Here is a 27,707-nt window from a genome sequence, read left to right on the forward strand (position 1 = left end):
GAAAGTTTTTTGTAAACAAGAACATTCATTTGAAGTGTTGAATATTGTCATGTCCAAAGAACCATATTATCCTCGGAAATAGCAAATAAAGCCGTATCAGTATTCTCCTGTTTCCCTAAAACAACTGTAATCCCATTTGTCTCTACTTTGATATAAATGCTGATCCTAGTTATTACAAACTATTGTTTCTTCTCATAAAAGAAACAATGTTTTAAACAAGACTCTTGTACTTTAAAATGTCTATTTAGTTATGGGTGAATAAATACACAATAAATTTTTGTCTATTTGAATTGGTATATAGATCTTAAAAAGGACTCAACCTTTGAATTCCAGATTGTGTGCTAATAACATTAAGAAGCATTTGTTTTTGCCACAATGATAGCCGCAATATCTTAGTGAGGCCTCACATTTTCCCTTGGATTAGTTATTTGGGCCCTGAAAAAGACACTGAAGTGTAGAGGCAGGTACGATTAGCCTTCCCTTCTTACAAAGAAAAGGCCTGAGAACTAGAAGCTTAGTAACCTACATAATGTCATATATCTAGCAAGTGGAACTTGTCTCCTGCCATGAATCTCACAGTTATGTACACATGTATTCTATATTCTGGCCACAGAGAAGATGTTAGGTTTATTAAGAAATAAATTAGATGGTCTCAAGGCCATGATTTATTCAATAGGTTTAGAAAATAAACTGCTCTCCTTGAGTGGAAATTTTTGAACTGATATTATTATTTATTACAAAATGATGATCAACGTCAAATAATTAAATACCTAATAGTAAAGCTTCCTAAATAGTATATATTATTTGATCATCTAGAAGATGCTGTAGGATTATATTATGCCAGAAGGTTATTGTTAGAAACATCAGATGGCATTTAGCATCCTTTTTATTTGATGCCATCTAGTAGCTGGGTTTTAATTGTTCTGACTCTAGATAAATGCAAGTTTTGAAAAGCCATTATATGCATAATAATTTAAAAGCATTCATTGCACAATCTGTAAAACTTCACAAGTCTTTCATAAAGAAGTCTGAAGAAAGAAAGAAAGAAAGAAAGAAAGAAAGAAAGAAAGAAAGAAAGAAAGAAAGAACACAAAGGAAATAATTTTCATGGTAATAAAATAAAAACAGACTATTGGAATATACTGGTCATTGCCCATGACATTGTTTCAGATGTTGAGCCAGTCTTTGAAATTATGACACACTCTTTGTGATTATGTTGTGAATCCTGGAAAATAACAAGTTAACTGATAAAACAGAAAAAACCTTTAATTCTACTAAACATTTTGTAATATTAATTTCAAATGAAAGTTTGGTTTGGATATTGACTACAATGTATTTTTCACACTTGTCTACATTTGTCATCAGTCTACCTTATTTTTTAGAGTAACAGTGTTTTAAAGATAGAGATATGAGTAGAATTTGCTGAAGTGTATTCTTTGATACATCATGTAATAGCTGTATAAATCAAGACAAACGCAAACTCATGTGCAGTAGTGGCAACATCTAAATGCAAGGAAAAACGTCTTTGTGAATTCAAATTTAATCATCATTACATTGTGAGGGCTGTTTCTCAAAATATCCCATGGTGATGCTATTTTAATTCTCCATTTATTACTTGAATAGAAGTATTTTAACAAGAATGTTAGAAATGATTATTTTAAAACATTGTCTTTTTAGCCCCAAGTTATTCAAATAATGAGAATATAAGAATGAGTATGAAACTGATTTAATGTTATTTCAATATTCCTTTAAACATGAAATATGAAGAGTATTTGAACTTGTAAGTAGATAAGCTTTACTAAGTCATTTCTCCATTAAATAATTCCCTGGCATTTGATATTGTACAAATTAGGTCCCCAGAAAGCAATGAATGGAAATTACAACGTGTAGTAAAATTTTATTTTCAAGTTATTTGGGGAAACGCTTGCTGCAAAATGAATTTATTAGACATTGGATTATTTTAGCTTATTTGAATCTGGACAGAGATCTCCAGATTGCTACTAAATGTCTAAAATATTTTCTAGTTAAATGGTTAATCTTTTTTTAGTTGTGATAATTCTTTTGAATCCTATGCAATGTTGGCAGAGTACTATGTAGAGTTGTCAGAGCCCTATGTAGAGTTAAGACCAAAAAACACCTCCGCAACTATAAGAATGAGCTATCAAAAAATAAAACTGTTCTCGATATACTGATTTACCAGATTGTCTTTTCCCCTTTGTCTCCATCCAAATGTTTCATTTTAGACATGTCTTGATCTCTCTCTTCCTACTTCTTCACTATTCATTCACATATCCCATCCCCACCCCAAAAAATTCTTTTCCAAGTAGTGAATTCTTGAAATGCCATCAGAGTGGATATTGTGTTTCATAAAATGTAAGAAAAAACTTTGGTAACCATTAGGAAAACATTATTCAGTTTTAAGAGGACGGTAAGGATCGTGCAAGACAGTGTGTTGAAATTATGTGTTTAACTTGGTTAGAACTATTTCTTCTAACAGTGCATTCTGTGCTGGCATTTTTTTTTTTTTAGAATAATAAATTGAAAAAATGTTGCATCATAAATTACATAGTTTTTTTTTTTTTTTTTTTTTTTTGCTTCGCCTTTGATTTTAAGGGAAAATGTAGATTGCTTTCTTAATTAGAGATTTTTCTCAGGGTTTCACATGGTTGAATTATCTTAAAATTTGATATCTGTTTGACAACCTAGTAAATTTGAAATGCTTTGCAACTATAACTAAACACATGAAGTATACCATATACATATGTAAAGGTGTTAGCCATCTTTTCTCTTTCTCCAATTCTGCCCATCAGATCTTTCCATTTAGGAATATTACTGACATTCTGATTAAAGTAGTCATCCAGCAATACTGAAAAGAATGGGGGTGTTCCATTCTCAAAGACTGTGGGGGTGCTGGGAATGCTAAATATCTAAATGTCATCGATTGCTAAGAATCCATTTTCTGCTCTAAAGTTTCAATAACATAGATCTTTTAAGCAAAATAACTGAATTCTTTTCACATTTGAACTCTTGGAATAATTTTTAAATTTTATTTTTAAAAAATGGGGTTGCAGGTGCCTCCGACAAGAGCATTTCTGCTTCATTTGTCATCTCAGCAAGGGACCTAGGTGCTATCTGCTGTAGCTAAAATTTTTCTTGAATTTTTTTAGAGAAAATTCATTGGTACTAAAGAATAGATTGTCCAATTAAATAAATATTTAATGGCTTTTAACTGTCCTTATGTTTTATGCAAACATCTAATCTACTCTTCAAAACACTGCCTTATTAATGTTTCATCTGACCTTTAGAATTTAATTAATTGCAAGTATCATAAGTTTGTGGTAGAATCTGAGAAGGAAGCCTCCTTAGTGTATGTTGAGAAAAAGTAGACTGAGAAGTTGAAGACCTGGGTTCTAGATCCAGCATTACTGCTGATGCCTGAATAACCCAAGAAAGTCCTTTTACTGTACCAAGCTGAAGCTTTTCATCAGCAAAATGAGGAGGTGGATCAAAAACTTAGATCTAGTGATCCCTATGGTCTTCGCAACATGTAATCTTTTGGTAAGAGAATATAAGTCACAACTAGGGAGTTAAATAATAGCTTATCTTAATCAACTAAATTTAACAGATAAAGATTGAGTACAAACAAAAATAAACATTCATTTAGTATAAGTAAATTCATCACATAAAGGTTAATAAGTAAGTGATCAATGTGGATAATGAATTAATTATGATATACCTCATCATTCAAATTTTTTTTGTCTGAAAACCATAGTTACAGCAACAATCATCATACTCAGTCTATAGCAGGTCCATCTTGTCCTTAGGCTCAGGGTTAGGGAGCTGGTTCTGAATACTGACTCAAGGGTCACTTCAGAGCTTCCCTAGCGCGGCAGGCTTTCAGAGGTGGCCTGTAATGATGAGGAAGAGATGATTACAATAGTCCAGGTTTAAGAAAATAAGGCCCTATGCTACAACAGTGAATGATTGCACAGGAGAGTATATATAGCAGATAATTTCTTTTAACCAAATCAGTAGTTCTTGGCAATTAATTGGATATGAAAGGGAAAGAGATGTAGGCTCATATTTGGCAATAAACTTTGGAGTGTAAGGACTCAGGTCTGGGTGAATGGAAAAATGATGACGATCAACAAAAAGAAAAATAGGAGAAGCAGGTCTTGTTGGAAATCTGTTTCTCTTCTGAGGAGCCAGTAGGACGTTTAGGAACTCAAAACTCAAAACACCTGGGATTAGAGTATTAGGGCTGAACACAAGTACTTTAGAGTCTCTTACATGAAAATGATGTTTATTATTATCAAAAGTGTGTGATCTCCTACTGATATGGGGGTGTAAAAAATGTGTGCTGTGCTGACATTGAGACTCACTCTTCTTGGTAATGTCAAAATAAGATTAATTACATTAAGGTACCTTGTTTATTTTAAGTAGTTTAATATATCATTTTCAACTGTGGTTTTTAATGTTTTTTTAATAATATTCTCTGTGTTACATAAGAGGATGGTCACTGGTATCATGAGCTGTAGTTTTTGTTGCCAAATCTTGCAGCTGAAAATTGTACTTAGAAGTCTTCTTACCTGTGGAACTTTGCCACATATCACAAGGAGACCTGGAAAACTATGATAATGAAAGGCAAGTTTACATAAGGTATAAAAGTAAAATTTTGAACCATTGAATTTGGGTCCAGTATCTGTTCATCACAGTAGCGTTCTACTTTTAAGTAGATTTCTCTACAAAGTGTGCTCTCTTAATATAAGAGAATCTCTGGAAGGGATAAAACTTGAAAGAATCCAGTCCATCTACACAGTGTGGGATCACTTCTACAACATTCCCACTGAGTGATTGTCTAGCCTCAGTAACAGTCAGCCCCCTAAGCTCTCCCCCCTTTTCCTCCTATTTTTAGGGCTTCTGTATCAGAAGCAGTTTATTCTACTAGTCCTCTTCTGAGCACTTGGCATGGACATAGGATTAGATCTAGTTACCTTAAAACACCTTTCTAAAATGAACACACAGTAATGCAGTGTGCTATATTCACTCCCAAAAATTGTCCTTAGAAAACTAGCTGGTAAGCATATTTATAATTATACCCCAATACAAAGCACATTCCTGAGAGTAAGTGGTAAAGCAGCCCCCATTTTATAACCACATAATACAAACCACTACCACACAATATAAAATAACAGAATTTGTGAGCTGCTTATTTTAGAACACTGTTTTCTTAACATATGCTCAATAAGTTGGTAAGAAAAAGAGCAGTCCTTTCTCATTGTTTTGTTCCCTTGTTCTACAAAGAGAAATCAAAGGTAAGAACACTGTCATCTCAACAAAGACTGTCATATACACCAGGGAAATATCAATCACATTTTGCCAAGAATAAATAATATGCCAAAATATGCATAAATGTTACATGGCAAACAACAGCTTTTTAGCTCTCAGAGCCACTGTTATATTTATATACATCTTATCTTAATATGCATGTATACTTACTAAAGTGAATATTATGATAATAGTTATTGCTCAATAGCTCCCATGTTGTAATCACCAGTAAGTGCCAGACCCTTTGCTTGATGCTTTTGCAAAAATTACCTCATTTGATCTTCATATCCACCTGTAAGGAATGTGCCAATAGTCCCACTTTTGTTGATCACTCAAGGAAGTGAGGTGCCCCTCAGATTCCAATCTAGGCTTGACTCCAAAGCCAAGGTCCTTCTTTGATTCTTCACTCCACCTTAACTATTAGGGTTGGTACTTGAGGCATTCATGGTGCATTTTCTAAATTCCACCTCCCTTTTTCTTTCTCTTACTCTCTTCTTTCCTCTTTCTCTCTTTATCATCATTTAACAAACCATAAGTCTTTTTTCAAACATTTACTATAAAGGTTGCTTCTGATATTAAAGTATCCTCCTCTACCTCGCTTTCTTTCCTTTACCCTTTGTCTTCTTTCTTTAAACTTGTCTTATTGATGGCTTTTAAACATAAAAATTTGCTGATTTTTTTTCATTAAAAACAATGGGATTGCAGTTTATATGAAAGACTCTATGATTATTATTTCCATCTATGGTGTGCGTAACCAAGAAAAGATTAATGTAGGCATGAGGATGTGGGAAAAGTCTATAATTTTGCAGTTAAAAATCAGAATCCTTCTATGTAATTTACAACCACAAAAGATATTTTACTGGCTGGTTATTGTTATCCAGAAAAAGTTATCTTTATGGCACTTCATAAAGTCTGTTATTTATATTACTTTTACCATGAGCATTAACAGTAACCTCCACTCTGAATTCTTGCTTTATGGGTCTTTGTACAATGATTTTCAGCCCTGAGTTCACATTAGAATCTCCTGGGGATCTTTAAAAAGATACTAATGCCCAGACTCCACCCTCGAACAAATGAAACAATCTTTGGGGATCGGACCTGAATATCTGTATTTATTAAAGTAGTTCTGGTGATTCTAATGTGCAGCCAAGACGGAGGAATATTGTAAGAGCCTTAATTCAGGAATCACTATTGCAGCTAAGCAACCATTGAAAACCATGCCAGTTTCAGGAAGGCTAGATGGACAAAATAGGCATATGTGGAGTGTGATTACAAATGAGATAGATGTCATTTGAACAAATAGTAGTGTAAAATATAAAGTGTTCTGATATTATTGATCAATACTCTATTGATCTGTATTGTTGATCAAGAGTGTTATTAAACTTGTAGCCCTGATTGGTACAGACAAGACTGTCTGATAGAGAATTATCTCAGTCAAAAGAACACAGCAAAATGCACACAGTAGGACACACTAGTGAATGTAACAGATGCTGGCTTCATAAAATAAAAACACAGCTACTAGGAGAGGTACAAACCATGGGGGAGTGTGCTTGCTGCTAAGCTATACTGTGTGGAGGGGGTATAAATAGGACAGTTGTAGAAAATGGTTATCAGCCATACTCAACTTTTTTTTCAAAGCTACTTAATAATAAACAACTGTTTTTATGTCTTACCAGATGACTGCTAATGTGCCCTAGAGTCCTCCTTGTTTTTAGGGAAAATTTAATGGTTAGGAAATGCCTAACGATAAATAAACGTCCTTTTCTTTTATAGTTTCTACAGTTCCTGACTCACTTTAGATTGACTACTGGTGATCAGTAAAACGACTATAAATAGCATAGTTTTAACTCTACCTTAATCAGTTCCGTTTTGCAGTAGGTCATTTATTCATGAACTTATCATTTCTACTTCACTCCTAATGTGCTCTTCTTTGGGTAGTTATCTCCATTAAATCTTGTTTATGAGTCTTTTTTAGTCCGTGAAGGATTTTCAAATCTTGCCATAAACTGGGGAAAGCTCCATGTAAAAGTGGGGTGGAAGTCTGGGCTTCCTGACAGACTTAATCCTGCTAGTTAAGGTGGCTCTTTGGGATAATATGGGTTCCAATGAGTCACTAGGCCAAATCCCAATAACCGCAATTGCCAAAAGTAATTAGACTGAAGAAAGCCAGGCTCCTTGGGAGGAAGGTCATCACAGCAAGCTTTAGCCATTGCTCCAACGTCAGACCTAGTTACTTGTCCCTAAGGATGGAGAGTAATCATGAGTTCCAGAGAGTAGGAAATATACCAGAAAACAATGCTTTTTCACTAATTTTTTTCTCAATAGGTTATTTACCCTAAGCATGCAAGAGATGGAAATACGTCATCAGTATGTGCAGTTTATGTCACTATCCTCATAAACCTGTGTTTATGTTTGCCTGTGTGAATGTACATGCCCACAAAGAGAACTCCTGATTCATCACTGCAAGTTCTCCTCCTCCCTTCCTGAGTAGATAAAGAACTCAAAAGAATTTAATCTAAGTTCATAAAAGAAGGTGTCTGACTAGCATGGAAATGGAAGGGAAGGAATTCTTGTAAACATCCTTAGGTCAACTTAAATATCATATTATTGAAGTAACGTTTGGCAACAAGAAAATGGTAATACATTATATCAGGCAAGCAATTCTAAAATATCTGGAGCTAGAACAAACTTACGATTTCTTGTACTGAAAACAATTCACTTTAGAAACATGCTGATGTAAGTATCTAAGTAGAAATGATCAACAAGTAAGTGGTGCTATAATTCCAAGCTTTCAATATTTGAGAAATTAAAAGATTGTTAAACCTTTCCCTAGGAAAATACTCAAGTAGCACAAAAGTATTCTTGCTCAATAGCCAAAGTAAAAGTTTGCCTTTGAAACCATTGGCTTGGATACCCAGAAAACATACTCCATCACTTCATGTGATGGATCTTTAACTGAACAAAGACACTGTCCTTACAGTGGTAAATTTCAAATTCCTTTATGGTTCAGAATGACTTCAGTATATTTCAATATTCTTTTGAGGTTAGACTACCAGTTCTCTGTTTAAATATATGGATGAGTGATATTGCTTATGTTAAATCTACAGACAGGAAGTCAAACTCTTTTTCTGGCCAGCTTTTTCTGGCAACTAGAAATCTCCGGGTATCATTTGGTAGGCAAATAAACCCTGTCCTTGTGCACTGCACACATCTAATAGTTATAATTACCTGATTGTCACTATGGCCAATATTGTGGAACAATGTATTTGATTTTCTTTAGTCTTAGATTGACAATAAGATAACCAAAGAATAGAAGAATTCTAATTTTTTAAAAACTTAGCAAAATTTTTTTGCTGTGTTTACTTGTACCACTGGTCATGTAGTTTCTGCCATAAAATACAAATGGTACGGACAAATGCTGCTTGGCCAGAAACTGAGGACATACTGAGAAGCTACATATTTGTTTCTTATAGAATTTAGTTTTTTTTTCAATTTATGATGAGTTTTTTTTTTCATTTGGAGTCCAAAAGGACCCTCATTACTTGTTTGTTAAGGAACAAGGTCCAAACATGGTAACCTTAGCCCCTCTGACTTTAATTCACACACTCTCATTTCATGCCATCCTCAAGATGGTAACTCTCAGCCCCCTCCACAAAGACTGAATGTAATTTTTAAAGGCCAGTCTCTCTTTCATATAGCACATTTCTAAGACATCCAGCCAACCTTCCAGTTCTGTCCAGAGCTTGATGTAGATGCAAGCTTTTAACATAGATCAGTGGGATTTCCTTGGAGGCCAATTAGGCTTGCAGTATCACGTAGATGCATACTTGGCCCTAGCACAATCAATAACATTTGCTATCATACCCAGCCTGTGTTTTTAAACTTGTGGGCATTATGTGACCATACCCCAAAGTTTAGTTTCTAACAGAATAAGGGAGAGTTGCAGCAAGAGAAGCTCCAAACCATTTCATGCTATCACTACCATCTTCAGTATCCATGTGGGCATCCCATTGACATTCCAGGAATTCATTTTAAACTGTTTGCCTCTGAACTTAGTATATACTCTAAGGAGAGTCTACAATCCAAGAAAACGTTATGTAATAGTTTTTACCCATACTACTTAATTCACAGGCTGTTGGGCTGAAGTGCTGTAGGTCATCAGATAAGAACACATTCAAATGAAAATTGCCAAGATTTCCCAGTGCAGGATATTTTCGTCACCCTTCCTAGCTCAAATTCACTTCCTCATCCACTCCCCAAATTCTAAACCCCTACTAAGATGAGTTGAACAGTCTTAATTTTATAATCTTCCAAAGAAAAAACAAAGACACAGACAGCCGAGTTAATTTATAAACAGTGCTGCATTTATCTTGGCAGATTTCAGTTTTCCCCCCACTAACTCTTTCATGCTGACTTCCTAGCAACTCATGGGAAGATCAAGTCATTTCTACGTATTAAGCACCTTAAGAACCATTGCACAGAATAAATTTGGTGTGTTTCTTCACACTTCTTGTACAAATTTCTTTCCTCATAGACAATTCATTTACTGGGTCTCTGAAACCTAAATAATCCCTTTACTTTAAACCTGAAGCAAATGGAGAGTCATTTTTACAAGAGCAATAAACTAAAGTGGCTGTTCAAATACTTTAATTGAATTGCTCTGGGCACTGAAATACCTTTTTGTTAATACAAACCCTTCATATTCTAGCAGGAAGACCCCTGAAATTCTAGGGTTGCTTAAAATTATATAACCAGGAATCTCCCCTCTCCCCCAACACCAGCCCCCTGATCCTGGGAGTATGCCAGCAATTTTGCAGGATTCATTCTGACAAACTGTTCTGGTGTAAATGTTTATAGAAATCCTTTCCATTAGAGATTAAACAAAGTTTAAGTAACTGTTCCTAAATCATAGATCTCAGTAGTGTTTGCAACAGCAGGTCTGATGCTATCTGATGCAAAGATTCTGATACTGTATAATGGAGAAAATGCTAAAAGAAAAAGAATCAAGAGAGGAGTTAGTATGAACTGTATGTAATCGAACTGCAACATATTATGTTATCACTATACAGATGAGTTTTTTAAATGTGCACAGGATATAAGGGAAATGAGTTCATTTAAATTGAAAAATAGTAAAAACTGACTACTGGAGCTTTAATGGTTTAAAAAAAAGTGGAGGCATTTACAAATCTTATCATCATGCCAGTTCAAATGCAATTCTTGGCTAGTTCTCCAAATTCTCACCAAAATGAAGTAACATATCTGAGATCTGATCTGATATAAACTCTGATATCCACATTATTATTATTCAAAAACTACTAAAAGGGATAACTGCTGAGCTCTAAGCCTTATATTGAATATTATTTATTAAAACAGGGTAGTACCCTAGACCTCAAGAGGTGAAAGCAAACCAGTATTCCCTTTCTGTGCTTTCCTGTTTGCACAGCATTTTCAAGTGTTTATTATATACTAGGGGATTACACAGCTAAGCAATTTAAAACCTCAGAAACTTCACTGACTGAATTTCAAATTAATGCTACAGCATTAATGATTCCTGTGATACTTGACTAGGAAAGGCATATGTCATTTAGACTAACTAATGTTTCCTCCTTCCCTTGATGATTTAAGGCCTACATTAAAATTTAAGAACCCATTAATCTTAATTTCATTTCTTTGTTGATAAGTCACAATATGAGATTTCTTCTTAATATCTAGATTTTTTTTTCCTCACTGCAGACATAGGATTTTTTAAATTTTAAGATTTTTTTGTGAAAAACCATTTTAGTAAAAGTTCAATGTAAATGATGTTAAAACATATGCAATGGAATTTTACTCCTTTTTGTTTTGCTTCAAACATAATGGCGGTCATTCACTGCTAAGTTTCCAAATGAATCCTATTTAAATACTGTATTTGCTATAAATGAGCAAGGAAAATAATCAAAATGGATCTATGGCATATGAAATAGAAACTTTATAAATTTAATTGGAAGATAATCGTGTCTTTCTAATTACCTTTCTAATTACCTTCTTAGAGTCTAGATGTTCTTGATTTGACTCTAGTGAGAAAAATCCCACCTTAGGAGGCAGGGACATTGATTTTAGTTTATATACTGCTATATAATTTAGACAAATCATTTAGTCTGTGATTTGATTGCATCTACTGTATAAATGAATTCATAATCTTTCATTTATCTGAAAACAGAAAACTGATCTTAAAGGCCATCCCTCCAACAGTAGGATCAATGAGCTTTCCCTTTTCATTTTTGTAACATGCTCTAACCTTAGAGAGTTGTCCATCCAAATGTCTAGATTGCTGAGTTAGGGCTAGAATTCAAAAGTTTAAGGTTCTTTTTGCATGTTCATGGAAGTTTTAGACCATATTTTTAAAAAGCTAACAAGCCAAAAAAGGAATCTTGTTAGGGGAAAAATACAGAAAAATCAAAATTGAACTTAACACTAACTACAATATCATACATTTATTTATTTATTAAACAGTTATTATGTGCCAAAATTATGAAAATGAGCAAAACACACCTGGAACTTGCCCTTGTAGTATTTCACAGTGGTTAAGGAAAGAAAATATTAATTCAGAATTAAAAAACAATATTTGGCTAAAGATGAATTCGAGCACTTTAGATATCATTTCTAAGCCATATAGTACCTCCTTTTTTATTTGTTTAATAGCACTGGAAATTAATTAGTTTACAATAAACCTAATGCCTATCCAGATTTTTCTCTGGGAAATAGAGACAAAGCTGAACAAAACAGCATATGGGGATGAAGCAGGAAGGTGGAAGGAAGATTAACTGAAAACATGGGAATTTATTAGGCCTTCTGGTATTTTCTTGTCTTAAAATTTATGAGCAATGAATAGGAGTCATTACTTAGCATGCCGTTTGTGACAATCATAGGAAGTATGCTATTGTCCACTTTAAATGTAGTTAGCATTTTTAAGTAAGCCTTGTAATGGAGTGGCATAGCTTGGCTGAGTGAATTTCCGTTTTCGGCACATTGACTAATTCTATAGCTGAACTTTCACACTAGTTCATTAACTGGAATTACTTTTACCAAACACTAACATATTGTATGTTTAAAAATAGTGCATTTTTTGTCCATCTCTCTGAAGCATTTTCAAACCTTTTATGGTAACCCCATGACCACCACATAAAACATACAAGTCAATCTACTTAAAGCACCAGTTTGGCAAACACATGTCAACAAGTTATTTGGATTCTTATATAACTTTGTTATGACCTTTCCTAACCTCAGTTGATAGCTTTAAATATATCAGTTACCAAAATTCAGTCTTGAAAGTAATTTGATTCAATTCTTTTCTGTATGTGATCACTGACTTGTAAAGGTCTTTGAGCAAAGAAAGGCCACTACCAGCTACTTCCACATGTTTATCTTATGCAACCTTCACAACAATTTCATGAGATATTATTTCATTTTGTAAGTAAAGAAATTGAGGCTGAAAACAGCTAAGGAACAGGTCAAAATGACATAGCCAGAGATGGTAAACCTAAAATGTACATCTAGATCTTCTGACCTAATGAATAGCTTTCCCCAATACACTCTGCTTTGCATTAAGCCTGTAAAAGAGAATGCCAGAGGAGGTTTAAATGAGAAATAGTTACCTTTGCAACTGAGATGGAACTAATAATACCTCATTAGACAAAATGTAAGGGTGTGAGAAAATAAACCAGACTACTTGACAGAGTGGTTACTTAGGAAGTGCCAGGTCAAGCTCTTAAACTGTTTTTAAATCAGAGGCCCAATAAGATCACAACTTTTGGCTGGGCACGGTGGCTCACTCCTGTAATCCCAGCACTCTGGGAGGCCGAGGCAGGTGGATTACGAGGTCAAGAGATCAAGACCATCTTAGACAACATGGTGAAACCCCATCTCTACTAAAAATACAAAAAATTAGCCAGGCATGGTGGCGCATGCCTGTAGTCCCAGGTACTCAGTAGGCTAAGGCAGGAGAATTGCTTGAACCCGGCAGGCAGAGGTTGCAGTGAGCCAAGATCGTGCCATTGCACTCCAGCCTGGCGACAGAGTGAGACTCCATTAAAAAAAAAAAAAAATCACCACTATTGTTCTTAAAAGATCCCTCTGATTGGTAATGGTAGCAGTAGTAGTAGTAGGAAATGGGAAGATGTGAACTCTATTAATCAGAAAGGTAGAATCTGTAAGAAAGGTGATTGGAGATGAGGATGAGGAGGGCTCCTAGATTTCTGATTGTAGCATCTTCATGCAGCCATTTGCTGCAACAGAAAAGCACACGTTGACTAGATGTGGTGGCTCTCACAGGTAATTCCAGCATTTTGGGAGGCCAAGAAGGGCAAATCTCCTGAGCCCAGGAGTTCAAGACCAGCTTGGGCAACATGGCTAAACACTATCTGTACAAAAAATACCAAAATTAGCCAGGCATGGTGGCTCACACCTGTAGTCTCAGCTACTGTGGGGCTGAAATGAGAGTATCACTTGAACCCTGGAGTTCAAGGCTGGAGTAAGCAGTAATCATGCCTCTGCACTCCAACCTAAGCAACAAACTGAGACCCTACCTCAAAATAAATAAATAAATAAATGAACATGTCAATTAAGTGTACAAGAGTTGTAATAGCTAGGAAGATTTTTGTGAATTCTATATGCAGCATAAACCACTCGTGTTACTGAAGAAGATAAAGAGAGACCAGAGAAGTAAGTGACTTCACTGAAGTCACTTTGCAGTGGAGCCAAGTGTAGAAATAACGCCTGTGGCCATTCTGTAATACCAAATGCTACACAGCAGATGGTTCCAAGGGTTGACATTCCAGAGAAAGGCTCTATGGATCCTCTGCCAATCTGATTTCTTATGTGTTTAATAATGGCCTTTTTGGAGAGAATTATCTGTTCATTGACTGAAGAGTTGCTTCACAGTCTCTTTATTTCATTACACCAAGATATGCCAAACTTTAAAAAGTTACAATAACCTGTTGCCCTAAACTAAGATGACTCATGACAAGGCAAAATTTTTAAAAACAAACCAATTACACATACCATACTCTCATCAAACACAGTTATCCGTTTTCTCATCAAACATATTCTATTCCTGGGAAGGAGGAAAGTTCAAATCTGACCCTGAACTGGAAAAGTATCATTTTGCCCATTATTAGCAATAACTTATATTAATATGATTTTGTACAGCATATAGACACTTTCTCATCATCTTATTTGATTTTTTTCTCAACACCCTTTTGGAATGGGCAGAACAGGTTTTGTCATACTCATTTCACAACTAAAGCTCAAAGGTGGTAAGTGATTTATATGGTATCATAGGCTAGGAAGTTGCAAAACTTAGCCTCAAATTTCTTGTAGGGGGATAGTTGTTTTGTTTTTTCACAGTTCTATGACTTTTCCCGCACTACCACAGTTCTCTTATATCTACCCTGAATTTCCTATTATTAGTATAATTCCTTTGGATTTGACAAGAAATGCATGTAGATTAGAGGAAATCTTTATTATAGATGAGATTCTTACTAGATGACAAAGTGAACTGGCAGATCTTTAACATCCTGTCCCATTTGAATACCCATGAATGAGCTTATTGTGGGGAGAAGGAGATACGAAGCAAGAGCATCAAGCATTGTTTCACAAACTGTCTTCAGGAAAAAGCAGAAAACTTGCTGGGTGTTCTCTATGGTAGTAGAACTTTCTGAGAGAAATAGTTGAGTTTTGATGTGATGGGATGTTTATTAATAAATGTTGTTACAGGCTGGGCACGGCTCATGCCTGTAATCCAGCACTTTGGGAGGATGAGGCGGGTGGATCACTTGAGGTCAGGAGTTCAAGACCAGACTGGCCAAATGGTGAAACCCCGTCTTTCCTAAAAATATAAAAATTAGACAGGCATGTTGGTGTGAACCTGTAGTCCCAGCTACTTGGGAGGCTGAGGCAGGAGAATCGCTTGAACCCAGGAGGCAGAGGTTGCAGTGAGCGGAGTTGGTGTCACTGCACTCCAGCCTGGGTGACACAGAGAGACTCCGTCTCAATAAATAAATAAATATCATTATAAGAAATTTGTATGGGCTTTCCCAAAGTATCATGATATTTGTTTTACTAGACATAATCAAGTGGACTGTTGCAGGGAAGTAGTTTGAACTAGATACCTCTAAAGTTACCAAAGTTTATGATTCTATTGGCTGGAAGCTGACTATATGGATCTTAATATTCTCATCTGCAAATTTAAGGCAGAAGGAAGAGCTTCAAGAGCCCTTTAAATTCCGTAGGTAAATTCACCATCCTCTCAGATATTGTGTATGTATTCCTACATAAAGCATTTTGTTCATAACATTTTCCCTCTTTCCATTTGTCTCAGTTTTTCTTTTTCTTCAAGTCCCATAACCATTTCTAATTGCTCTCTGTAGTCTTTAAATATCTCAATTATCAGTAATTGCTACTGCCTTTTAATTTGTTGCAATAAATTTCTAGTCTATACATTTATGGTTTTTAGAATATAAAAGTATTATTTTATTAATTGTATTGTAGGCTTCTTGAGTCAGAGACTATGTTTTGTCTCTCAGTATGATCAGTACCTAGAAGACTGCTTCCAGTAATCACTGAATAAACAATTATTTGTGAAGATAATGATAACGTAATACTGAAAGTGCGGTATTTATATCACCTTCATCAGATTCACCTGGGATGCTTCTTATCAATGCACTTACCCAAATCCACTGGATTCACTTCCAAATCAAAATATTTGGGAGTGGCGTCTGTACCTCTTCATTGTAAACAAGTAATCCAGGCCATTTTTACACACAGTAAAGTTTTAGAATCTTTAGACCTTTGGTTTCTCTATACCATATAGACCTTCGGTTTCTTAGTACCATATTGATATCATTTCTATGCCATATCTTACCTTTTTCAGTCTGTTTAAGTAGGTGTTTGTCTTCAGTGAGCAGCTAGTGCCTCAGAGGTGTTCTTGCCCGAGTTGTTTGTGACTCCTGTTAAAGTCTGTGTCTATGGTCCTTAAAAAGTAGCCACTCTCTATGACTGTTAGTGAGTTCCTGGTTCCCCAAGCTTCTCACAGCTCCTGTATTAGAAGCCTCAGAATGTGCCCTCTTTTCAGCCTCCTTGCTTAGAGGTTTCTAAGAGTTATTATTGGATAAAACTGCCAGCTGCTTCAAATATGGATGATGATAATATAGGATGGGTTTAGTGCCTCTTGAGTTAAAGTGTCTTATACCTATGATTTTGATGATTGTCTATGAGAGTGCTAGGCACTTTACACAGCATCTCACTTAATCCTCTTAAATATATATCAAGCAGATATTCCGGTGTTACAGATGAGGAAGCCTAGGCTCAAAGAAATTAAACAACTTTTGCCTAAATATATAATCAGACTGGAAATTCATTGACACAGATAATTGGTTATATTCATCTTTGTATGCTTACCTACTAGAACACTGTGTGGATGTCAAATAATTTAATTTTTTAAATGAATAACTGGATGAAAAAAAATATTGGTAACTGAGCTAGAAAACATGAGAACTAGGGTTCAAAATCAGACTCTAGATGAGTGCAGAGCCAGTACCTCTTCACCCTGTCCCTGTGCTCTTCTAGGAAGTGTGTGGGATCCATTTCTGAATGAGGTCACAATGCAGGGAGCTATGCATGTAAGTATAAAGATACATCATACTTACAAAGGTGCATGTATATTCCTCTTCAATTCTGTTAGCAATTTTGTAAATCTAGGGAAAAAAATGCACTTATTTCCTTTGCTCAGAATTTTATATGTGATACATAAAGCTGGATTTTTTTAAAATGGTATACTCACTATTTGTACATCTTCTACCAAAAGTCTCTCACTTGCTCTTTGCTTATGCTAAGGCCTCAGCCATCAGATATGCTACTTTAGCATGCTATGTAGCACGAATATCCAAGTTTATTTATAATATAACAAAGTGGAGTTTGTTTTTAGCACAAACTGAAGTTTGTTTCCTTCAAGAATGTGAAGTTAGTAGTTATGGACTCACTCATGCGGATTCATTACCATTAAACTATCACATTTTCTGTTTATGTTGATTTCTAATTATTTCTTCCCTTAAAAAAAAAAGGAATGCCTCTCTCAGCCAGACCACAGCACATAATGATTCCCACTGTTGGATGAACACTGTTGGATCTGTCTCATGAAAAACGCTGTTATTACCACCCACTAACTCATCAACAGGTCCTGGCTCTCTACAGAATCTGGGTCTCATCACCCCCATCCACCCCCTCTTGTCCTCTATTCACCTCCACTTGGGAACATGGCCACTTGGAGAAGGGGAAGCTTTCCCTCTCTTAGCAACAGCTGGGGATGTTGATTCAGTACCTTACATTTTACACTCATAGCAGAGTGCTTTCACTTTACAATGGATTTTTCTACTTGCAGTTAGGAAAAAAAAAACAAATACCTCTTTATTTTGGTTCTGTGAGTAGTTTGTAACAGTTTCAACAGCAGCATCAACTGTAGCTCGTCAGTTGGTCACAGGAAAGTTCATATGATTTTTACTACTTTTGAAGTATCAAATTTGAAATTAGTCCATAGATTTTGAATTAATTTAAGGAATTAAAGGTCATAATATTAAGATACTAATAGAAATATTAAATTAGAAGTAAAAAGCACAGTGTTGTTACTCTAAATTATTTAGACTGTTTCAATACGCATTGCTAATGGTAAGAATTTAGAAAAATACAAGGAAAGAGTATATGCAAGACTGTAATCTTTTTGCCTTTTATTCTTTCTTTGTTCTTATGACCTTTTATGTATTTGATAACTTTTTTACTTCTCCCCACTTATTCCCACACACACACATACACAGAATGAAAATTAAAACCCCAAAGCAAACTAAAATTACTACTAGAGAAAGATGGGAGGAACAGAGGGGAAATGAGATAGTCCCAAGAGCAAAACACATGTAGATTGATGCACAGCGTCTTCAAAGATTGGAATCTGGATGTAAATTCCCAAGTTTGTTGCTAGTTAGAACATTCTCCTCTAATATAAAAGTTAATAAGAGAACATATTTTCATGGAATACAAGATGCTGGTTCAGTTCCAAGATCCATAAAATTAACACAAATTAAAGTAACTATATCAGGCAAAATGTGTTCTTTCCTTTCCTTCTAATATTTACTTAGAAATGCAGAGGCTACATGTACTTAGGTTCTTTACTTTGGCCCTCAAGGGATGGGAGGATCTGCCTCCAACCACCCTTTGTAACTCATTTTATAGCACTCACCACACTGCAGCCTCATTGGTTCCTGTGTTGTTACTCCTGGTGCCCACCTTCTCCCACGGCTTTATACTGTTTGCATTGCTGGTGCTCTACCTGAAATACTCTTCCTGGGTTTACGTTATGACTCCTTCTTATTCTGCAGGCCTTGGCTAAAGAGTAGCCTTAAAGGGTCTTCCCTGACATGTATTTAAGGAAGCATCCCAGAGTTATTCTCTGCCTTATCCACCTGTTTGTTGCCTTAACAACACTCATTACAATCTTTAACCATTTGATTCCTTGTTTACTTACTTATTACCTGATGAACATCATGTCTTCAGGAACTAGATTTCTTATTCATTCCTGCCTTTCCTGCATCACGTGAAATGTTGAGCACACTGTGGGTGAAATTTTTGTTGAAAACCTTAATCATAGTTTCCACAGTGTATCCATATACAGTGAAGCCTACTTGCATCTATCTTTCATTTCTAGTCCTGATTCTGTACTAGATGTGGTTAGGCAAAGCATAGCCTTCAGTTAGCAGGTTGGCACTGAGCTCCCAAATATTCATCATATCTTAGATTTCATGAATTCTACAGCTACCATCATTTGCTAGCCATTTTCTTAATATTTTGGGCTGACTTGATTTTAGTGGAAAGCCCAGCTATTTGCTGTTTAATGTTAGGTTTGTCTTATTGCTGTGGTTTTATTTTAAAGTATTTATAGAATATAAATATTAGACTCCCTTCAGGAAATTATTATTCAGTAAGAGAAAAAGAAAGATTTTCCAAGTTCTCAAAGAAACCATTTCCATTAAAAACAGTACGTTTCCCCACATAATAATGGTGGCGCACCAACTGGGCTATATTCAGCAGCTGGTGAAGACATTCCTCTCTGAGACTCTTAGGAATTCTTTCAATCTTTGGTGTAGGCACAAACTTTCAGATTAAATGTTGATTTAGTAGGGCAAAATATACAGCAGACTCTATTATCCTAGCTGTTACAGTTCAATTAATGTCTGTACTTTTGAGTTTGATGAAAGACCAATAGAATTTGTATGTTGGTGTGTGTGTGCATGCATGGGCACGTATGCATGCATATGTATATGTATATACACATGCACACACATACATATAAACACATATGTGCACATATTTAAATATGTGTATTTAAATAGCATAGGTGAATTTTAATTGACTTAATGGTCAAAACGTTGGTATATTAAAACCCTAAAACCATCAGATGATAAACAGTATTTCAAAAATGGCAGGGTCTGTATATATTTGGACATATAAACATGTGGTTCTTTCAATAAGTTATCAATAAAATATAATAATGAATAAACCTGTATTCACCCAAATATCATAGTTTCATGATCCAAAAGGAGTGTTGTATCCCAATAAGTAATTATATTTATTCAAAAAACCTTTTGTACGTAATTTGCTATCTATACCTAAATTTCTCAAGTTGCCTAAATGGTTATAGAGATCCCACCATTGTCAGCTCTACTTTAGAAGCTTTAACACATGAACAAATAAGAAACTTTGACTCTGAATATTTTCTTGGGTTGACTGGGCAGAAGTTTAGAGAGACAGCCAAATAATTCAAATTTTTAACATTAGACTTTTCTTAAAGTGAACATTGCCAAACATTCCAGAGGAATCGGGAAACATCTCTTAATTTTCAATAAGTATAATATTACTCCAAAGTTAAATGTGACTCTGTAATAATCAAGTCCCAAGATATGGTAGAAATGCATTGTCCTAACTTAGGCAAGAAAAAGCGCCACACTTTCTCTAAGGGAATGAATTACTGAAGTAAATGACACATAAAAAAGCTGTTATGTGGCTTCACTTTGAATGATTGATTTCATAATTAAGCATTCAAAGTTTATGTAATTGGAACTTGATTTCTCTGCCAGATATTCATAGGCATAGCCCACTTAAATTATTATAGATACTTTCTGTTAAATATTTACTACTTTAACTTTTTTTTTTTTTTTTTAGACAAGGTCTCGCTCTCTCATCCAGGCTGAAGTGCAGTGGTACAATCTTGGCTCACTGGAGCCTGGGCCTTCTGTGCTCAAAGGATCCTCCCACCTCAGCCTCCTGAGTAGCTGGGACCACAGGTGTGCGTCACCGTGCTCAGCTAATTTTTTTTTTTTTTTTTTTGGTAGAAACAGGGTTTTGCTATGTTGCCCAGGCTAGTCTCAAACTCCTTGGCTCAAGGAAAGTGCGGGGATTACAGGTGTGAGCCACTGCGCCTAACAACATGTTTATTATTATTTTTTTAAATGTAGCTTTTTTATATGTATTGTGTTCATTCCTTCAATAATCAAAATCACTTTATTGAGAACGTATTCAATAAATAGCTGCCTTGAATGGAAGGTGGGAATTATCTCAAATTCCTGAAACTATAGAGGAAAAAAGAAGAAGAAATTATCAAACCATGAGACCTCTTCCCTTAGGAAGTATACAGTCAATGTGAGCACACTTCTAAAAAGAGAAGGCATGGAGGAAAGGACAGATGTAAAAAAACCTTTGATTGTAGAATTCAGTTGGTCTCTTCTCTCTACCCTGTCTCTTAAGGCCACTGCATGCAGAAAAACAGGCAGCGAATGTTGTGCAGACAAGTATGCTTTGGAGAGACTTTGTATATGATGTTTTTGATGTTGTTAAAACTAACTTAGATCAAATTTGTGAGTTTATTAATTTTTAATTAGATTATAAAATCAATGTTGCTTTTATTATCTGGCACTTCTTTTCAACTCAGTCAAGCCTGTTTTATTAGTCTAAAGTCTACTAAAATTTACATTTCTGGAAATTAGCTACAAATAAATGATCATCAGCAGTAATTAACAGCATGCAATAGTGGATTTTTTTCACATAACAACTTACAGTAGCTGTTAGTACATTTGTAACTGAGCTTTAGAAGTAAATTAAAGTAAAGCAAATGCTTGAAGCTTGTTGCACTTAAATTGTCACAGAAACAGAATTTTTGTTCCCAATAATGTATTAGTTGATTCATCATAAACATTGAAAACAAGTAGCAAAAGGCTGTATATTGACCAAATGTTCTGGTTCCATTTAAAATTCTATATTCTGGATGTTTTATCAAAGTTGAATTAACTCTTATGATAATAGCAAGTCCCTTAGGAATGGTTGCATTAGTTATGTATCACAAGTTAAAGGTTATCAAATAGTAGGAAGCCTTCTTTAACAGATAGTGAAATTCAAGTTTCCTACTCAGGGAGTGTTGACAATTCAGACACTGAAAGTAGGTTTAAGTTATGTATCAGTGTATACCCTTTTCGTACAACTAACCATAATAAACAAGAAATAATACTTCCCTCTGTCTTAATTTTAAGGATAGACATATTAATTTCATTGTGTATGTGACACATTTTTAGTAGAAAGTCCCAATTTAAAGTTTCCATGAATTATGCCCATTTTCCCATTCATATCTACCCCCATTACACATCTAAAGTGTACTTATATATAAAGATATAGTTACCAGATATCAAAGATCTCTATTTTCACCTCTGATCTAAACTCACTATTTTTCCAGCAGATTACAGCATTCATTTGAGTCCAAGTTTGAAGTTTCGAAATAAATGATTATGATAGCTTCTACTTACTTATATCATAAGGCAATTACCACAGTTAATTTAGCATTTGAGTATGCTTTGAAAGCAACAGTGAGTCACCTAGAAATTCAAAGTATTGTTTAAAGCTGCTGATAATACATTTTGTTCTCTTACCAAATGTCCCCTATTTTGCATGATGCCCTCTTTTTCTTTAAGTTTTCATTAGTTCCCCCCTCTCCTTCTTTTTTTTTTTTTTAGGCAGAGTCTCACTGTCGCCCAGGCTGGAGTGCAATGGTGCGATATGCGCTCACTTCAATCTCCAACTCCTAGGCTCAAGCAGTTACAGTCGCTGGGATTACAGATGTGCACCACCACACTGGGCTAATTTTCGTATTGTTAGTAGAGATGGAGTTTCTCCATGTTAGCCAGGCTGGTCTCAAATTCCTGGTCTCATGTGATCAGCCCGCCAGGGATTAGAGGCGTGAGCCACTGTGCCAGGCCCAGTAGCTCCCATGCCTTTTCTAATTAAGTAACCACTGTCAGAGACTCATGTGAACATCTCCAACAGCCACTCCAAAGTAAGCTCCATCTATTAAGCATCACTCTCTGGATATTTCACAAAATCTGCAAAATTAATGATTCCAAGCCAGGTTTATTTTTTTAAACATCGGTATTCTATGCACCATGCTCTACTCTCCAGCTGCAGACTTTTACTCGCTTGGTAGCCCCTCCCCTCTCTATTCACAGGCTGGACTTAGAAACACACCTTTTCAAATCCTCTTTCTTGTTCAGCCTACATGCCATTGGCCACTATATTTGATTGATACCACTTCCTAAATATCCTTGAAACATACATCCCTTCCTCACTACATTATATTGCCTCTGCCGTGTTTTAAGTTATCATCAGCCTCTTACCTTGACCACTGCATTATTCTTTTCCTAGTTTGCATGCCTGCCACACTGCCAGGGAAATTTCCTTTCCAATTCAAATCTTATATTTCAATCACTAGTGTGATTGAAACACCCTGTATTTACGGAAGAATTTCACTGGCCTATCTCAAAAAAGTTTCTGTAATCTAGATCTATTTTATGCTTCCAATCTTCTTGTTATTCCCCATATCTTTATTCCCCACTACTTATGCACCAGTTGCATCAAACTCATGCCAGTCTCCTTCCCAGCTTGGGTCATTGTAGTGTTTCCTTCTCTAGCCACACATGGCCACTTAGGTACTGATAAACTCCAACTCGTTTTCTAAGATTAAGTTCAAACATTGAGATTCTGTGAAACATTCCCTACCTCTCCACCAACAATTTCAAATAATAGTAGGAAAATATTGTTTGAAAAAGGTGATTTAGAAATGCAAAATGAAGTTAATATTGAATGGGTAATAAAAAGAAAGACACATGAGAAAGTAAAATTCTATTTTCTGTCTCAGAATCACAAGATTTTATGGCTGAAAGTGTTGTTACAGTCAATATAGACCAAAGTTTTTGTGGTTTCCATATAAAAAGTAAAATCTCTTGCCTTAAAATGAAGTTTGGGAAATTTGTACCTAGTTGTGTAATACTGACTGTGTAATTTGTGTGATCCTTATACGGCATTCAAGAAAGCTGTCACTATACTACATAACCATAAAAAAGTCTAGACTCATTGAATCTGAGCTTCATAGTCTCCATTTCTCTCTCTTCCCACAGCCAACATTTAAATCTCCCTGAAGAAATAAGGTTTGCCATCATTTGATATTCAAAATTCATTGCCCATATTCAAAATTCATTGATTAAGACACAAAATTTTATTGCAAGTTGGGACAACTAGGTCTTTCTTGCTTTTCCAAAAATCAATTTTTTAAAAAACCTTTGCCTAGGAAATCAAAATATGAAAAAAAAAGCAAAAAGAATTATTGTAGCACAATGTTGACTGTGCTGCATTTCATCAGTAAAAGTTTTAGAGACAGAGGGAATCAAGCAAGGTATTTTGGCACATCTCATAATTTCAGTGGATACGGTTACAATCATGAGACTTACTCAAAGCTCTCTCCTGGAGAACATTCCAAACATTCAAAACCTAGTTTTAAAAATAAAATTTATCTTAAGGAATGTCACTTTTTGAAGCTCTGAATATGTAAATCATGTTTACATTAATAATTGATATATTTAAAATTATATCATAATTGGCAAAAGTTTCAGAATACATAAAATTAGAACTGTGTGTTTTCTTTCAGCAGCCACATTTCAGAGATAGGGATGGATTGGCATGAACCAATATGGTCCATCTTCCTTAAACCCAGAGTCTCTTAGTGCCCTGAGTGTGAAGCACTTTTCTTTCAAGTTGAGGTCCACTCTTCCATAGACAATTCTATGAAAAGGTCTTACAAGTTTTTATCTACACCTCTTGCTTCTTGAAATGGATAATGATAGATTCTGAACACGTGTCTGAACACATGGAAATCTCTTGCCCCTTTTCCCTTCTAGGATATTTGCAAGCTTACAATATGTACACGTTTTGTGTAAGTCACCAAATGCTGAGTTACTGGCATGAAAAATGACTGTGTTACTTGGAAAGTAGTTTTACTTACAAGTCCCCCAGGCCCTGTAATGTCTAAACCTCCTGTGCCACTTTATGTGACTGCCCCACCCCCACAGAGGAGCATGCACAGGAAAAGCAGACTTCCCTTCCCCCACACATTTCCTTAGTTTATTTACAAAACGTCTTGGAATGAGAATGAGCTGCTTGTGGTTCCTGTGGCTGATTTGGGGATGGTTTCCTACAGGCAGAGGATGCTGGTCAACCGAATGACCTCTCTGTAACTAACCCGTGCACTCCTGTGGTAAGGCTGTTTGGTCTTATGGGTACCTCTTCTAACTAAGCCTGGAGGGATTTGTTTTTGTGGTAAAGAACTTAGCAATAACCAAACGTCACTGTAAAGACAGACTTAACTATGCTAAGGTCCATCACAGTCTACTCCTTCTACTACCAACAAAAGAAGCCAGAAATACACTGGGATGCCTTTAGATTCCTGTGCATGAATCTTTCTTTCTCTAAGGATTATGATTTTTTTTTCCACTGGCATCTTCAAAGGACGATAAAGCTATTAGCAATATACTTGAGTGAAGAACACAATAGGAAAAGAAATAATCCTAAACACCAGCTATATGAGAAACGCCCCTTAGCAGTTTTTATCAGCTCATGCAGAGGTAATGATGACTAGTTAATAGTCAAAAGAAGATTTAAAGTTGTGATGATCTTAAGTAAACATAAGTCTCCCAAATATTTGTTTCTGTTTGTTCAGACTTGCTAACGAACACTCTTAACTCACACATTGGTAACTCTTGAAAACCCTGGAATGTGTGTAACAGTGATTCTTAAGGTAGACTGGTCCATTCTCACCAAATATACATTTCGCTCAAGTAAGTAGAAGATGAGGGCACAGAAACTGTAAGACTCCAGTCCCAAAAGAGAAAATATTGAACATAAATTACCATAAGTAGTCACAGATCCACATGGAAATACTGGTGAGATAAGCATCACATTCTCACCATTATATCTATTTGAACTGGCAATGATTAAGCTCGTGTGAGAAGAAATATTTCATGAAGGAATTGTGGGGTGCTCAACAGCTAACATAGTTCCAACATCAGTTTGCATTGGATCAAAAAGTAAAATTGTGTTCTCTAATACACCACAGTTCAAAACAGATATTATAAAACTTAGTGTCCTTACTCAAGTTAAGCCCTAGTGTACATTATTTTACTTACTGAAGAAATTAGAAATATATGCTTATCCTCCATTACGTAAATGAAAAGCAAAGCAAATGTGTATTAATTTCACTGTGTAAATGAGCACAAAATTACCAGTCCCCAATCTCCCAGGGTGCTAGTTCAGTGAGGATATTATATATAGAGAGAGAATATATGTATAATTAGTTATACATAATTATACAGTATATATTACATATAAAGAGAATATGTATACACACACATACATAGATAAGTCCTTTGAGGCAGTATATTCTTATTTTTCAAATGCTCAATTTTAAGAACTTTGAAATTAAAAACAATATATGTGCTAAAGGGAAATAAAAGATCACAAAAACTGGTAGGAAAAAAATCCCACCTCATTTACTCATTACCAACAAATTGAAACCTAATGAAAGAAAACGTATATCCTGCCCAGAAAATGTCATCTAACTTTTATATCTGTGGTTTAACCTTTGTAATGTCTTTCTACATTTGTCTCCGCAGTGCATCCTAACGTCAGTCAAGGCTGCCAAGGAGGCTGTGCAACATGTTCAGATTACAATGGATGTTTGTCATGTAAGCCCAGACTATTTTTTGTTCTGGAAAGAATTGGCATGAAGCAGATTGGAGTGTGTCTCTCTTCATGTCCAAGTGGATATTATGGAACTCGATATCCAGATATAAATAAGTGTACAAGTAAGTGCCTACACGAAATTGTATTTTTATCTCATCCTTGGTGACTTTTCCAGATTGAAATGGCCTCTAATATATTTATGATATTCAATGTTAAGTAAACAATAATGTTTATCTGATAATTAGGCTAAACCATATTTGGACTTAACCATCAGAACCAGAAAATGTTTATCACTAACTTACAAAAAAGCACTCATGTTTTGGTTTTCTTTTTAATTCTGAAAGCAAAAGCTGGGAATGTGATTATTGCTCATTGAACCTATAGAAAAGTACTGTAAGTCTCAATTCCATCTGAGTTTCCATTATCAACACAAAATCCAAGTATTAACTAACTTGTCGAATCATTTCAGCTATTTTGACTTCAAGAGAGATTCCAGAGCAACTGAAACATTTATTTATCAATGGGAAATAAATGTTGGGAGTACTGTCATCTGGACCCTGAAAACCTGTTTTTCACACTGCAGACCAAGTGTGCTTTCTCAAAAATGTAAATTAGGAAATACCACTCTATTCAAATATCATATGTAGTTCCATCAATCTCTCCAAACTCATCTCCTACAACTCCCCCTCAGCCATTTTGCACCAGCCTCACTTGCCTTCTTGTAAGATCTTCTCACCTCAAGCCTTTGCAATTATGTTCTACACTGGCTGTTCTAGCAGTTGGAAAGCTTTTTGCCCACATCTTTGCATGGCTGGCTGTCTTATTTCATTGATGATTTTGCTCATATGTCACCTTCTCAGAGAGACACTCCATGATCATCTTATCCAAAATAATCAGCCTGTTCCCCCGTCAACCATTCTCCATCTCTTTTTCCCACCATTTGCTGTTGTTTTTGTTGTTGTTGTTGTTGTTTGTTTTCCAGAGCACCTATCACTTTGGAACTAGACTGCTTGGTTTCAAAAAGCAGTCTGATCTGTTGTCCTGGGTTAGTTTCATACCCTTTGTTAGCCTGAGTTTCCTTATGTGTAAAATGAAATTATACCAATGACTACCTCATTGGATTGTTTCAAACTTTAAATGACTTAATAATATTGTAAAACATTGTAGCAATCCTGGCTTACAGTAAGCGCCATATAAGGGTGAACTATTGTTACTGTTTACCATATGTCCTCTCCCAGATGTAA

The 27,707-nt window shown here is 35.4% G+C and overlaps 1 protein-coding gene across 1 annotated transcript in view; it reads left to right on the forward strand.

Moving 5' to 3' along the window:
- RSPO3 (R-spondin 3) overlaps positions 1-27,707 on the forward strand; it is a 75,947-nt gene that overhangs the window by 3,363 nt on the left and 44,877 nt on the right. The window contains exon 2 of the mRNA XM_015137486.3: positions 26,394-26,585. Within this exon, the coding sequence (XP_014992972.2) occupies positions 26,394-26,585 (192 nt within the window). The remainder of the gene's footprint in view (positions 1-26,393; positions 26,586-27,707) is intronic.

Source organism: Macaca mulatta, chromosome 4 (assembly GCF_049350105.2).
Source record: "Macaca mulatta isolate MMU2019108-1 chromosome 4, T2T-MMU8v2.0, whole genome shotgun sequence".
NCBI lineage: Eukaryota > Metazoa > Chordata > Mammalia > Primates > Cercopithecidae > Macaca > Macaca mulatta.